At 45.7% G+C, this 14,514-nt stretch overlaps 1 protein-coding gene across 7 annotated transcripts in view; it reads left to right on the top strand.

The window, feature by feature from the left end:
* The window catches only part of DAGLA (diacylglycerol lipase alpha), a 110,027-nt gene that overhangs the window by 76,497 nt on the left and 19,016 nt on the right, over positions 1–14,514 (top strand). For all 7 annotated transcript variants that reach the window (XR_005597909.1, XR_005597908.1, XR_005597906.1 and 4 more), the window contains 7 exons: positions 3,776–3,856; positions 6,824–6,966; positions 8,459–8,527; positions 9,680–9,752; positions 11,157–11,353; positions 11,740–11,869; positions 13,391–13,572. Coding sequence is in view for 3 of the 7 variants with exons in the window: in XM_039536508.1 (XP_039392442.1) it covers positions 3,776–3,856; positions 6,824–6,966; positions 8,459–8,527; positions 9,680–9,752; positions 11,157–11,353; positions 11,740–11,869; positions 13,391–13,572 (875 nt within the window). In the remaining 4 variants the exon portion in view is untranslated. The remainder of the gene's footprint in view (positions 1–3,775; positions 3,857–6,823; positions 6,967–8,458; positions 8,528–9,679; positions 9,753–11,156; positions 11,354–11,739; positions 11,870–13,390; positions 13,573–14,514) is intronic.

Genomic DNA, 14,514 nt, shown 5'->3' with positions numbered 1-14,514 from the left:
TTAATCACTCAGGTGGGCCGCAGGGCTCCTAAGCACGCAAGCCGGTGTGATTGGCCAGCACAGGCAGTCCTGGAAGTAACGGATTTGTCACTTCCGCCCCAGGCCTCACCCCCTCAGGGAAGGCCCTGGCCTGGGGCTCAGAATTTCTGTTGGCGGTCCTGACTATTATTAATATGAATTACTAGATAATTAAATGCTATTGGCTCCCAAGAAAGACTAAAAAGGATAATATTTTGTATGTCTCTTGATACATTTGTAATATATTGTATAAAAATCAAAAGTTAAAGTGAAAATAAATGAAGTGCTTCACTCATACTCACATGTAGCTTGGACAAGAGTATATGGCAGTGTTGGGACTCACCATAAGTTGTTTTGTTTTCTTGTGTTGATTACTTTTTCACACATACACAAGTAACAGGAATAACCCACCTCCATTTGCTGAGCCAGTTCACTGTTCTGTTTCATGTACAGTTTTTCATGTGATCTACAATTGCAAACTCTTGACAGGTTTGTGCTGACCTTACCACTGATTCATTACAACTACAATAGGAAGGGAGTGGTTGAGTCACATCTGTTGTCATAGTTACATTAGTTAAGAATGACCTGAGCTATTGCTGAGGCCTTGACTATATCTATATTCAAGGTTGGCTGGTTATCATTGAAAAAGTAGTGTAAAATCACAAATCTATGGGAAAAGTAATTTTAAAAAAGTCATAGGGTTACATTATATTGAGCAAAATGCCCTTAAAACTCAATCTAGTTGTAGTCATGTTGGTCCCAGGATATTAGAAAGACAAGATAGTGAGGTAACACCTTTTATTAGACCAACTTCTGTTGGTGATAGAGACAAGCTTTGAAGCCATAGGAAAGCTCCTTGTGGTGCGAAAGTTTGTCTCTCTCACCGACAGAAGTTGGTCAAATAAAAGATATTATGTCACTCATCTTGTCTTCTTAAAACTCAGGTTATTCTTTAATGGTCCAGTGCAATGAACATATCTCGAGCCAAATTGCTAAAGAAGAAAGTAGCAAGCTAGCCTGGGTGACAGGGACCATGACTTGTAACAAAAAGCCTTAAAAGTTATGGCCATGACAAATCTCATGCTCTTTTAACTATATCAGCTAGATACAACAGTTCCTAATAACAATTAATTACAACCTGCCTTCCTCCAGTAGAGCCTATGTATGGGTTTTCAGCAAGATTTACCTATGTGGAAAATGTGAAGGGGTTTTGAGCTAGAGCAGGGGTGGGCAAACTTTTTGGCCGCATCGGGTTTCGTAAATCATATGGAGAGCCGGTTAGGGGAGGGGGTTTTGGCTATCTCCCCCCCCTCGGGACTCCTGCCCCATCCAGCCCCTCCCCCCCCCATTCCCTGACGGCCCCTCTGGGACCCCTGCTCCATCCACACACCCCTGCTCCCTGTCCCCTGACTGCCCCCGAACCCCCGCCGCCCCATCCAACCCCTCCTCTCATTCCTGACGGCCCCCCTAGGATCCCTGCCCCATCCAACCACCCCTTCTCCCTGTCCCCTGATGGCCTCCAGAACCCCTGTCCCTGACTGCCCCCTGCTGCCCCCCCTTCCTGACTGCCCCCAGGACCCCACCCCATTCAACCCCCGGTTTCCCCCCCAACCACCATCCACACCCCCGACCACTACCCCAAACTCCCCTGCTCTCTATCCAACCCCCCCTGCTCCCTGCCCCCTTTCCGTGCTGCCTGGAGCACCGGTGGCTGGAGCCGGGCCATGCTGCTGCTGCTGCCACCACGCAGCACAGAGCACCGGATCAGGCTGGGCTCTGCAGCTGCACTGCCCCAGGAGCTCACAGCCCCACTGCCCAGAGCATTGTGCCGGCGGCGGACCGAGCTGAGGCTGCGGGGGAGGAGGGACAGCAGGGGAGGGGCCAGGGGTGAGCCTCCTGGGGCTGGAGCTCGGGGGCCAGGCAGGATGGTCCCATGGGCTGGATGTGGCCTGCGGGCCGTAGTTTGCCCACCCCTGAGCTAGAGGGATCCAAAGTAATATTAGCAGCAAAGAGTCCTGTGGCATCTTATAGACTAACAGATGAAGTGGGTTTTCACTCATGAAAGCTCATGCTCCAATACATCTGTTAGTCTATAAGGTGCCACAGGACTCTTTGTTGCTTTTACAGATCTAGACTAACACCGCTACCCCTCTGATACTTGACACAAAGTAATATTAGACTACCCAGTTTCAAAAAGGAGTCATTTTTAACTCCTTAGAACCACAGAACAGTACAAAGTATTTTCTTGTAACTCACCAAATTCTTCTCTCTGCCCTCTACCAGTTATGTGCCAGTTTTTAAAATAGGCCGCATGTTTTATTTCTTCATACCTAACAGAGTGATATCCCAGTTTAACAGGAAAACTAAACGACAATGATGAAGCTATGACTGTGGTTCCATAACATTAAAATGACTGTGTGCATTAGACTATCAGTATCAAGAATATATCTATAAGGCTGACTAATTCAACCCAGTAGTAACATATCATCATGGATTCAGGTTAGGATTTTCAAAAATAGGAGCCTAAAATCCATGTTAGTTATCTAAATAAGTGACCTGATTTTCAGACATTCCCATTGAAGTTGAAGATGAACAGGGACTGTTCTTGAACGAGGTTGAAGCTGAAGAGCTGTCAGAAGGCCTGGAACAGAGACTTAAATGATCCTGATAGCTACTTTTTGATGATGATATTAGCATCACAGATGTCTCATTTGTAGGTTCACAGACTCATAAGTGTTCTGCTCTTCCCCTTCAACACCATTCACCAGTGGCCCCATTCCTCTTCCCAGCTCGGCTTCTAGACAATTTTCTCACTCTCTGTTGCTAGTAAGCATAACAAGAACCTTGATGTTCTCATTATTTTCCTGTTAACTTGTTAGAATAGTTAACATTTTTATTTACAGATTGAAATTAGAGAGGAACATGGTTAAAATGCTAGCATTCAGGAGATCTGGGTTCAATTCGCTGCTCTGCCAGAGACTTCCTGTGTGACGTAAATACCAAAGATAGATGGCCTAATGTTCCAAGTGTCAGAAAGCTTTCAAAGATATGTTGGGTTCATACTTCAGAATGACAGTGGGCCCTAGTCCTGACTGGAGCTTCTGGGTGCTTTCAAGTGGAGTAGCCAGGTGGAGGGAACAGGGGGAGCAATAAAAAGAAAAAGGCGCCATCCACTGTGGCGCTTTTACTCACCTGGCGGCGCTCCAGGCCTTTGGCGGCAGGCCCTTCACTCGCTCTGGGTGTCTTTGGCGGCATTGAAGGACCCGCCGCCGAAATGCTGCCGAAGACTCGGAACGCTGCTGGGTGAGTAAAAGCGCCGCAGCAGGTGGCGCCTTTTCTTTTTTTTTTTTTGATCGCTCCCCCTGTTCCCTCTGGGTGAGTAAAAAAAAAAAAAAAAAGCACCAAGAAATTGACAAGACGCCACTTGTGCTCAGTGTGGAGCGGCCCCTGCCCTGCTCCCCACCAGTTACGCTACTGGTGCTACCATAATATAAATATTTACTACTCCTGCTACTCTATAGCAGTCCACAACCCTGCTAACTAGAGACATACCTGCTGATACCCCAGTTAATTCCTCTCCAAATGAAATGAAAGAGTGAGTCAGTACTTTCCCCCATCACCCTTTGGGTGCAGTCCAGAGCCTTAGCTGGAAAGCTCACTAACTCCTTTCAGAAATTTGCTGGCCTCTGTGTGTTGAGACTGTGTTGATATGCTAATGATCACATTTTGGTCTATGCTCCTTGGTGTCTGCCCTCAGGGAATGGTGTTGTCTGCTGAGTACATCAAGAAGAAATTGGAGCAGGAAATGGTGCTTTCTCAAGCCTTTGGACGTGACTTGGTGAGTCCTTGCTTTCTTGTGCCCCATGCAGGGTGTTTAGGAGATAGGATTCTCCTGTGCCACTGGTATTGTCCCTCCATCCACACTTCCCTGAAACAGCTGTAGTAGAATTGGTCCCAGGCACTCAAAGCTTTCTTCTGATTCCTGGTGATCCTAGCCATCAGAGTGACAACTTGTTACCTGTTACTCCAATGTCCTTGTTTCCTCCATGCTCCCTGTTTTGGCGGGTTCTCCACACCAGTCCTGCGTAGCTCCAGAGCTAATTCTTGAGGCAAGGCTAAAAACAGGAAGTCATCCTATAGAGACACTGAGCAGAGAAACACATCAATAATACTAAAATCTCTTGCCCGTGGAATCCATTAGTTTAGAGAGAGACTACTGGGAAGCAGTGCCCACTAGCATTCATCTGGACAGCTCAGATATATACTTTTTGCATGAGCTGATCTTCCTGTACCATGAAGAAGACCATACCACAACTGCAGAATGCTGCCCTCCAAAGTGAATGTAAATTATACCACACTGACAGAATGGTTAACTTTTAGCTAAGGGAGGGTTTCTCTGGACTGTCAGATTCCCTGCTATGAGAAGATTGCCCTGTTCTCGTGTCCAAAGAAGGCCTTGATCTGAAGACGGACTATTGGGATTTAGCAAGCAATCTAGAAACCAAAAAGGAGAGGAAGAAGGAAAAGAGGGATCAAGGAAGGATGGCAGACTGCAGGACTTGATAACCAAATACCCCAGTGAGATGTCCACCTTGTAATGTGTGGTAAATGGATGGAGGGACGCACAGGTCACTACTCTGATGATTTCTTAATATGCTCTATTTCTTTCACCCCAGAAAGTGGAAATTGGCCTTATTAAGTGAGCTCTTACTCATGAGAGGGAAATTTTCCTGCTGTTCCATAGACCTCAATAATTGCTGCCCGGACTTGCAAGAATATAGTGGTGTTAGAAGCTCTGATACCTCAATTCTCTCCTGCACATTGCACACACAAATCTTGTTTTTGTTCCTGTCTAAATAATACTTGATCATCCATCTCACATCAAGGCAATTTAATTTGACTTCCTTTTGGTAAGATTGTTTTAAATATGATAGGTCCAATCTTCAGCAGATGTAATTTGGTGTCACTTGGTAGGATCTGGCCCTGGGGAAGATAAGGAGATGTCTCCATTAACATGCTCTGGGGAAGCAACTTTGTGAAATAGTCAATTGCTGTTTGAAGGACAACTTTACCAGAAAGAAGCTAAAGAAATGGTTCTTTGATGGAAAAAGCATTCGTTTCACTTACCCTCCTAGTAGATGCGTTGGCCATTTAAGAATGCTACTTTAAACTGATTAAAAAAAACCCAGCAGTGTTGTAGAGGTTGCTTCTAATAGTTCCATTTTGTGTCCTAGTACCAGATTTGATTTCCCATCTTAATTGGAGGAAAAGGTTTGATCCCTGAATTGATAAACGTGGAGTTCTGAGGATGTGATGGTAGACCTTCCTTATAGCCTAGGGGCCCCTAGTGCTGCTGTTGGTCATGCAGAGAACTGAGACTCAGAGCTTTGATAAAGCCAACATAGCTTTTTATTAGTAAGCTTTATGATTCAGGCCAGGCCTAGAGCTTCCAACTTCTGAATTTACACCAAATGCAATAGTAAAGTTCAGAAGTGGATTTTTTTTTATTACAAGAATAAGTCTGCCAGCTATTGAGAATATCTAAACTCCATAAGATGCAGCCATCCAAGTTCCAAGCACTCATTTGAATTTCTCAGTTTTTGGCATCTGATTGGACCTTTAGTGGGAGATAGAATTCAAGGGAACAAACTAACATTTCTAGGAGCCAGGAAAACTAAGGACTGTGGGGCCAGATCTTGGTGTTTTCAGGAGTACTCTGGCTACGTGAGCAAGGAGCGAGAAAGGAAAAAAACGCCCACATTAGGGGACCAGACTGCTGAACTGAGAATGCATCGATCTTTCCATGCCTTCCTCTCCCAGTGACTGCAACAAGAAAAGTCCAACAATTGATCTGTGGAGTTCTTCATTCCTGAAGATGAATGGATGGAGGTTGTCTATTCATTTCCCATTCTCCATGGGCACAGAATCTTTTGACTCAGCTGTTTGGCCTGAATGTTGTGTTTGCTTTGTACTTAGGTGGCCAAAACCAGCAGCTTCCACTTTTTCACCAGTGTAAAATGCGTAGAGTCTCTATTCTTGGAGGAGAGATTGAAATTCCTCCTGGCCATTTATGTAAGCTACTATTGCATAATTGTCACTCTGAACCTAGATGAGGTCAAGAGGGGAACTAGACATTCTGTGGCCTTCCTGATCACCCTCAATTCCAGCAAATTTATATTCATCCTTCTTTCCAGAGTAGACCATTTTCCCTGGCAAGTGTGCAACCCATTGGGAGCACCCCAGTCTGTTAGATATGCATCTGTGGTTATTCTCGCCACACATATCTCTAAGTTTTCCCTCTGAAAAGGTTTCTGGAACTAGTCCCCCTTGTCCTGAAAATTATTCAAGTTGCCTCCGTGAATGGTAGTGGATGTGGTTACCCGCATTCTGTCTCCAGGCTCATGGGTTTCCTGCTATGAGGAGACAGATTCACAGGTAGTAACAAAAGTGTCCTACTCCCATCCGTCAGATGGGGCATAGTTGGGCCCCCGCTAAATTATTGATGTGACTCCTAGGACTGAGGGAATTCGACTTTCACTTCAGAAGAAGGGTCCTTCCAGGGCAGGGATGGGATTTGCTTGGTGGAACTGTCATTATGTATCCTAGACTGAGGCAGCATGGAATCTGAATTCCACGACCACTCCAGAATGTTTCTTCCTACCAGGCCATAATTAATTTCCATTGGTGGAAGGAGGGACGGTCTGGAGCACTAGTGCATGGGAGAGTCAGCTTTTGCTGAGCCGGGGGAGCATTGTAGAAAGGTGCCCAAATTCTTCCAGTATCTCAGCTGGTCTTTGTTTTGCAGGGCAGAGGAACAAAACACTATGGGCTGATTGTGGTGGGCCATTCCCTAGGGGCAGGCACAGCTGCCATTCTGTCCTTCCTGCTGCGTCCGCAGTACCCATCGCTGAAGTGCTATGCCTATTCTCCCCCAGGGGGGCTGCTGAGGTATGTGTTGGAAGATGAGACCTGACTGGGGGGTTGCAGCTGATCATTATTATGTGTTATTTGTACTATGATAGCACCCCAAGGCCTCATTGTACTTGGTCCTGTACTGAAAAATAGCAAGAGACAGTCCCTGCCCTAAAGAACTTACAGCCATGGGGGGCAATCTACTGTAGAAGCTGATGTTGCTGTTGGTTGTTTCCAACAGGCCTGGTTCTGTCTGTCTTTGTTTTGGATCTTGATTTTGATGCCAGGTGGACAGCTGCCCCAGACACTTACTAAATCTGTGAAGTCACATGGCACAGGAGTCCCCTGGCTAATACTGTAGCTTCACCCTGTTTACAGTAGCAAGCGCAAGCCACAGTCAAGAGGCTGGCAGCCCAGACAATGTTTCCCTTCCCACATCCTTCACTGCATATTATGTGATTCAGGGTGCTGTGCTCCTCTGTCCATTGCAGATAGATATACAGCAGGTGACTCATATAGTAGTTTAAAAAAAAAAATCACCCATCTTGACCGACGTAGAGAGGGGTGGGGTCCCTTGAGCAGTCACGACTGTCATTGCAGGGGGTATTTACAGCAGCTGCAGAGACTCATCCATGATGATAGTCCCGTGTCTCTGTAGCACGCGGTGGGGTTTCCCATTATGGCAATCACTCTGGGCATTATCCTTCAAGACAGTTACCATGATAGGAGTCTCCACAGTATCTGTTGGACAGAATGTCCTCTGCAGTGACTGTCCAAGGGATTACTCCCCAGGATAGTCACTGAGGGAACTCTGTAGCTTATCTATTCAGATTTCCTCTGGCTGTTGTTGACACAACCATGGGTAGAGTGTGCTGTTAAACCTCAGACTATCCAATAGCTCTAGGGGGTGCCTCCACTTATCATATTTCTGATCTTCATTGCACTCTAACGTGGTTTGCAGTGACGTCTGTGGACCCTGCCATTTGACTTCTGTCAGTAGTGTTGGCCTCTATCTATTGAGGCCATGATTCAGATAGAGGCCAATGAAGATGTAAATCTGCATAACGAACAGCGATCTGGGAGCCTTGGCTCACTTACCTTGGGCCAGCGGGGTTGGGGTGGTGCAGAAAGTGATGTTCTTAATCCCATAAGCACCATGTAGTGTCAGTCTCAGAAGGGCATGGGGTGTTCTGTCCTTCCTCTCTCTCTCAAGTGACCTGGCCATCCGAAGATTACGGGAGATTCAATTTGAGGCATAATATTTGAGTACTTCCTTTCCTAAGTGTATGCAAGGGCTAATAGCGCCTGGGGCACAGGGAGTGGATTTCAAGCCTAGCACCTGTGGAGCAAGATAGAAACCCCAGATGCCGTGAGGAACAGAAATTGTGGCCTGCACAACACCACAATCCCCCAAATCCAGCCTCTTGGAAATCAGACCCTTCAGAGGCCAAGAGCAATTTGGCCATGGAGTGCCAGTCTCTGCCAGTGAAATCCTACTTGTTCTTCTTGGATCCTATTTCTCTTCCAGTGAGGATGCCATGGAGTACTCAAAAGAGTTTGTGACTGCTGTCGTGCTTGGCAAAGATCTAGTCCCCAGGCAAGTTGAAAAATCTCTGAATTCCTCACTTCCGTATCCACTTGTTTTATACCAAATGCACCTGTTTCCAGTCTGAACTCCCCTCCCCCCAGATCATATCTATCTCCAGTTTCCTCATTTACCTGTCCTCATGTGCTTCTTACTTGTCCCTCTTTTCCTAGTTACCTGTATTGCTGTATCTTTTACCTGGACACCTTTATTGGTGTATCACACACCTGTGTATTGGCATATCCCTCCCCTCTCTCTCAGTTGCCCGTATGAGTAAAAAGGTGAATATCCTGACTTCACAATTATGTTCATTGTTACATCTGATATATCTGTGCCATCTTCATGGTATCTGTATTGTGTCATCCCGCACCTGTGTACTGCCTCTCTGGTTCCATGTGCTCTGTCATCTCAGGCCTGTGTACCCTCTCCCCGGTGACCTGGAGTTGGACATCTTGCACCTTTTTATCATCTCATTGGAGATGTGTGGCCTAATGGCTGGGGCTTTGGACCAGTTGACCTGGGTTCTAGTCCCAGCTCTGCCATCAATTCATGGTGCGTCTCCCCCCCCATCTTTGAAATGGGGATAATGATACTGACCCACTTCTGTAAAGTGCTTTAAGATCTCTGGAGGAAAAGCTCCCTGAAGTACTGAGTATTATTATTATTGGTAATCTATATGATGACATCTCTCATTTGTCCATTGTCTCCCTGATGATCTATATGGTTGTGTCTTACACTGCTGTACCATCTCCTTGGCTTACCTGTTTTGTAGTCTTTCATATCTCTGAACCATTTTCCTGGTTCCTCGTGTTGTGACGTCACACTAGGTACTATCTACCTGCCTCATGCCATCTCACACCTCGGTATCCATCTCCTTGGTTATCTGTATTGTCACATCTCATACCCATACACTATCTTATCAATTTATCTCTGGCTTCTTATACCTCATTACCTATATTGTGTAATCTCACATCTCTGTACTGTTTCTTGGGTCATCTGTATCGTGGCATCTCCCAAATCTTTGTACCATCTCTTGTATTGTGGTATATCGCTCTTCTGTTCTGTCAGTCCCACCTCTCCTTGGTACTTCTGTTGTGATGCTTACTTCTTGGGAGTCACTTGTGCAGTTGTAGCTAACACCCTTTCTCTCTCACTCTCTTCCAGGATTGGTCTCTCACAGCTAGAGGGATTTCGCCGGCAGCTTCTTGATGTTCTCCAGAGAAGTAACAAACCAAAGGTAAGAAAATTCAAATCCACATGGAATGAAAAGCCTTGACAATTATTTGCATGGAAACACCAGACTGAACGAATAGGTGGTGTCCTGAGCTGAATCTGTTTAGAATCTCACACTCCAGTTCTAGCTCTTCCTGGCCTTTAGTGAGCAATAGCCAGTAATGGACTAAGTAATGGAGCAGGTGTGGAGTTTTATACCTATGGCTCCATGGTGTCTATTTCATTGTGCAGTTTTGGGTTAAGTAGATTATGTTAACCCTTTGGAGATGGAGGATTTATATGTATACTATGTCATAAAGATTCATTTCCAGCAGACTGGGAAATGCCAGCATTCTAAGGCAGTGGTGTCCAGCCTTATTACCACATAAACCTAAGCACAACCTTGTGTGGGCCAAACAGTTTCAACCTGTTTTAATAAGATTTAAAGTCACCCATATTGATTTATATTTTAAGTTCAGCTTGTTTCATATGTATTTAGATAGCATGTTTCTAGGTACAGTATTGTCTATTTACACACTTGTGTAAATGGAAATGATGTAAACAAATGCTAATGAAATGGCCGTTAGTATATTATGTTGAAGCAGGCCGTGGGCCTTAGGAAATGCTCTGGTGGGCCGTAGGTTGGGCACTCCTGATCTAACTGATAACAGAAACCTTATTAACACTAGTAGCAGTTTTAATATCAAGGATTTTAAAGGTGACCTGTAAATGGGGAAAAAGGACTCTGTGTCTTTTTGTGTGGTTGTGTAGTGTGACATGCTTGAAAGGGTTTTTTTGTTTGTTTGGGTTGTTTGTTTTCTGCTTGTTTTTCACATTAGAAATTCAGCTTTTGTCTATGCTGCTTTTCTTGCAGTGTTCTGTGGGTATATAAAACTGTTGGGATTATGATTTCACAAGGACCAGGGAAGCGAAACTGAGAGGGGAAGTGGTTTTTATGCAGATTCTTTAAAACTTTGTTTTCTTTCTTTTGTTGCTAATGTCTACTTAACTCAAATGCCTAATAAATAGGTATGAGAAAATATGTCTTTGTAAAAGATTCACCATACCTGGCCCTCCAGTGCAGGCTGATAACACCTCCACGCCATGTCTCTGGCTCCTCTAAGGAAACCTTCAGCAAAGGAGACCTTTTAACTTCCCTTTGTTTTCTGATTAAGCAAATAAGGGCAAATAAGGGCACAAGCCCGATTTTGTTGTTTTGGGACACTTTTAAGGTGTTATGTATCCTGTTTAACCAAACCCAGCAACAGTCTAATGTGAAGTGACCCTAGGAATATGACACTGTGCGCCCCCTTCTCCCCTGGCTTTTTATCCTATTCTTTTTTCTCATCTCCACACTGTCCCTTTCTGTATTTCGACATCACGGTCCGTTGCATCACCTCATTCTCCTCCTTTCTCTCTTCTTGGACAGTGGCGAATCATCGTGGGTGCCACAAAGTGTATACCCAAGTCAGAGCTCCCAGAAGAGACTGAAGGGAATTCAGTGACCAGTAGCCGTCTCTGGACTCACCCCAGTGACCTAACTATTGCCCTGTCCGCCAGTACGCCACTCTATCCACCTGGCCGCATCATCCATGTGGTGCACAATCACCCTGCCGAGCAGTGCTGGTAAGTACAGCTGGAGCTGCAGCCATGCCCGGGATGGGGAGGCACACTTCAGTTTTGGAAAGGGACCCAAGGGGATAGCCTTCAGGAAAGCCACAGCTTGCTTTGTCTGTAAGTGGGAGTTATTTAGCACCATCCTGTGATAGTTGTGTCTGTCCTGGGGAGGAGATAGAAGGAGGGGAGATCTTGCATCAGGATTGGGAGCAGTGGCAGCAGTATATGTAACTCAACATCTCTTCTCTTTTACCGCGCCCCTCCCATTCTCTTGTTCTCTGTCTCTGGTCCCCACTGTCTCCTTCTCACATTCTCCCTCCTTCCCGCTCTCTGACTCACATGCTGTCCCATGTCTCCATCTCTCCCTCTCTTTTGATCCCTGACTTCTATTCCAGTTGCTGTGAACAGGAGGATCCCACTTACTTTGCAATTTGGGGCGACAATAAAGCGTTTAATGAAGTCATCATCTCCCCAGCAATGCTGCATGAACACCTCCCTTATGTGGTCATGGAGGGGCTCAACAAGGTAATGCTGAGCGTCTGAGTCTCTGGTATCAGGAGGGGTAGGGGGAGACTCAGCGCGGCAATATAGCTTCTGAGTCTCAGACCCTGGGAGTGGCAGGAGATGGGGAGGTTGAACGAGGGTGTAAGCTGGTAGACTCCCCACTCAGCTGCTCCAAACCAAAGCTATGCCCTTGTTGGAGAGTCGAAAAGTCACGTGCTGGCACCTGGTTTTATTAACTCTTATACATAGTAGTGTATTCCAGTAACATTGAGAGACTCCAACCAAGATTGGTGCCCATTGTACTAGGCATTGTACATACACATAGTAAGAGCCAGTCCCTGCTCTAGAGAACTAACAGTCTAAATGGACAAGATGGTCAAAGAGTGGGAAGGGAAACTGAAGCACAGAGTGGGCAAGTCTGGCCCAGGGTCACATAGCTCATTAATTGCAGAACTGGAAATAGAACTTGGGTCTTCTGAGTCTCAGTTAAGTGCCTATCCACTTGACCGTGCTGCATTTCCAAAACAGCACAGTGTGAACCCCAGCCTCAGCTGTCTCCTTAGTCTTGTCTGCTCCTTGGTTCCTTCCTGCAGAACCTGCCCATCCCACATCCGACCTCTCTCTGCCAAAGGACTGCTCATGTATTCAAAGTTAATCTAATAAGCCACAACTTCCTCAGTGGGGCAGCAGTGATGAATGTGGAGGTCCCTGAGTTGTCCAGCACCTCCCAACATGCTAGAGCAGGGGTAGGCAACCTATGGCACGGGTGCCGAAGGCGGCACGCGAGCTGATTTTCAGTGGCACTCACACTGCCTGGGTCCTGGCCACTGGTCCGGGGGGCTCTGCATTTTATTTAATTTTAAATGAAGCTTCTTAAACATTTTAAAAACCTTATTTACTTTACATACAACAATAGTTTAGTTATATATTATAGACTTAGAAAGAGACCTTCTAAGAACATTAAACTGTATTACTGGCACGCGAAACCTTAAATCAGAGTGAACGAATGAAGACTTGGCCCACCACTGCTGAAAGGTTGCCGACCCCTGGGCTAGAGCCTCTGTAGAATCTTTCCACTGTGCTACAGAGGCAATATTAGGCATCTACATGTCACACAGCAGGACGTGTCTCAAGTCATTGGGCCTGATTTTACAACCCTTATTTAAGTCAATGGGACTGCTCATCTGAGTGCCTACCCCCACACATGGATAAGGGCTGCAGAATGATACAAATACAGTTCCTAGTCATGAGGCAGTGGCACATAGCTTTACCCAGGTCTCATGGGGCTACCACAGGCAGGGTCCCTAGTTGCTTTCCCCCTGCTGGGTTCCAGCGGTACCTACTGACAGTGTGGCTTTAGTGTCAATATTTGTATAATATCAGCGTGTGTGATCCTAGGAATGATCCTTGCCTTTGAGATCCCTCTAGGCTTGCAAAGGCTGCTGATAAGAAGCAAATCGGGGATAAGTTGGCTTGTCTGGGGGATGTTCAGCGGTCAGAACAGAAACGGTCACTGAGCAAAGCTGATCTTATTTTGACTAGGTCTTGGAGAATTACAACAAGGGCAAAACTGCCTTGCTTTCTGCAGCCAAAGTGATGGTGAGTCCAACAGAAGTGGATCTCAACCCGGAATTGATCTTCCAGAATCAGCCCCTGCCCAGCGGACCCTCATTACAGATCGGGATTGGAGCCATAACAGTGGACAGAAGGAACAGCAGCGTCAAGTAAGGATATGCCTTTAATTTCCTTGAAAACTTTACCCAAGGCCTGTGGAGGGGTTGTTGCCTCCCACAGGATCCCTGATCACTGCCAAGCTGTCCTGCAGTGGCTCAAGAGCATGAGACCAACCGCCGTATGGACTGTTAAGAAGCAGGGTACAAACCCCAAATTGGTTGTGAGTTCTGTACTTAGATTTCACCAAGCTATTATCAAGTGTGAACTCCTCAAGCACTACATCAGCCTTAACATGGAGTCACAGACAGTCCCCTTGTGAACTCTGATCTATCTTGGCACCAAGGTAAGGTTACCTTTGATAGATGGTTCCTCCAACCAAAGATCCTAGTAATATTCAGGTTATTCCCAATCCCAAAGGACCAGTCACTTACCCCAAGTCAGTTGCATCTTAGATCTCACACCAAAGACAACACTTGCAGCCAGTCCTATAATAAACTATTTAAAGATGTATTAACTAAGAAAAGGAAATAAGAGAGTTATTTACAAAGTTTAAAGTAGCTAAACACATACACACACACAAATGAGTTCCAGTGTTAAGTTTCAAAAGGTAATAAAAGCTTCTATAATAAGCAAGCTCTGTATGTCCTTTAGGGCTAACCCAGACCAGGCACTGGGGATCTTTTGCATAAAAGATACTGTTTCTCCTTGTTAGGGCCTTTTATTCCTTCCCTACTTCTGCTTTGAGTTGCAAGTTCAGCTGTTGGGAGGAATTGTCTTCTCTTCATGAGCAGGGCCGGGGGTGGGTGGGTGGAAGCAACTAACAAAGTCTTTTGTCCTCTGATGTTCCACAATGGTTTGTCTGGTGTTGATGGGCCTTCTTTTGTTGGGCCGGAGCTAACATCTCCGAAGGCAAAGTAGTATTTCACTTTTGTGAATGCCTCTCTCCTGTCTGGTGATTTGCAGTTACACTTTTACAGTTATAGAGCAAACAC

This window comes from Mauremys reevesii, linkage group 4, assembly GCF_016161935.1.
Source record: "Mauremys reevesii isolate NIE-2019 linkage group 4, ASM1616193v1, whole genome shotgun sequence".
Classification (NCBI taxonomy): domain Eukaryota; kingdom Metazoa; phylum Chordata; order Testudines; family Geoemydidae; genus Mauremys; species Mauremys reevesii.
Note: the sequence above shows the minus strand (reverse complement) of the source record. Positions and strands in the feature narration are given on the sequence as shown.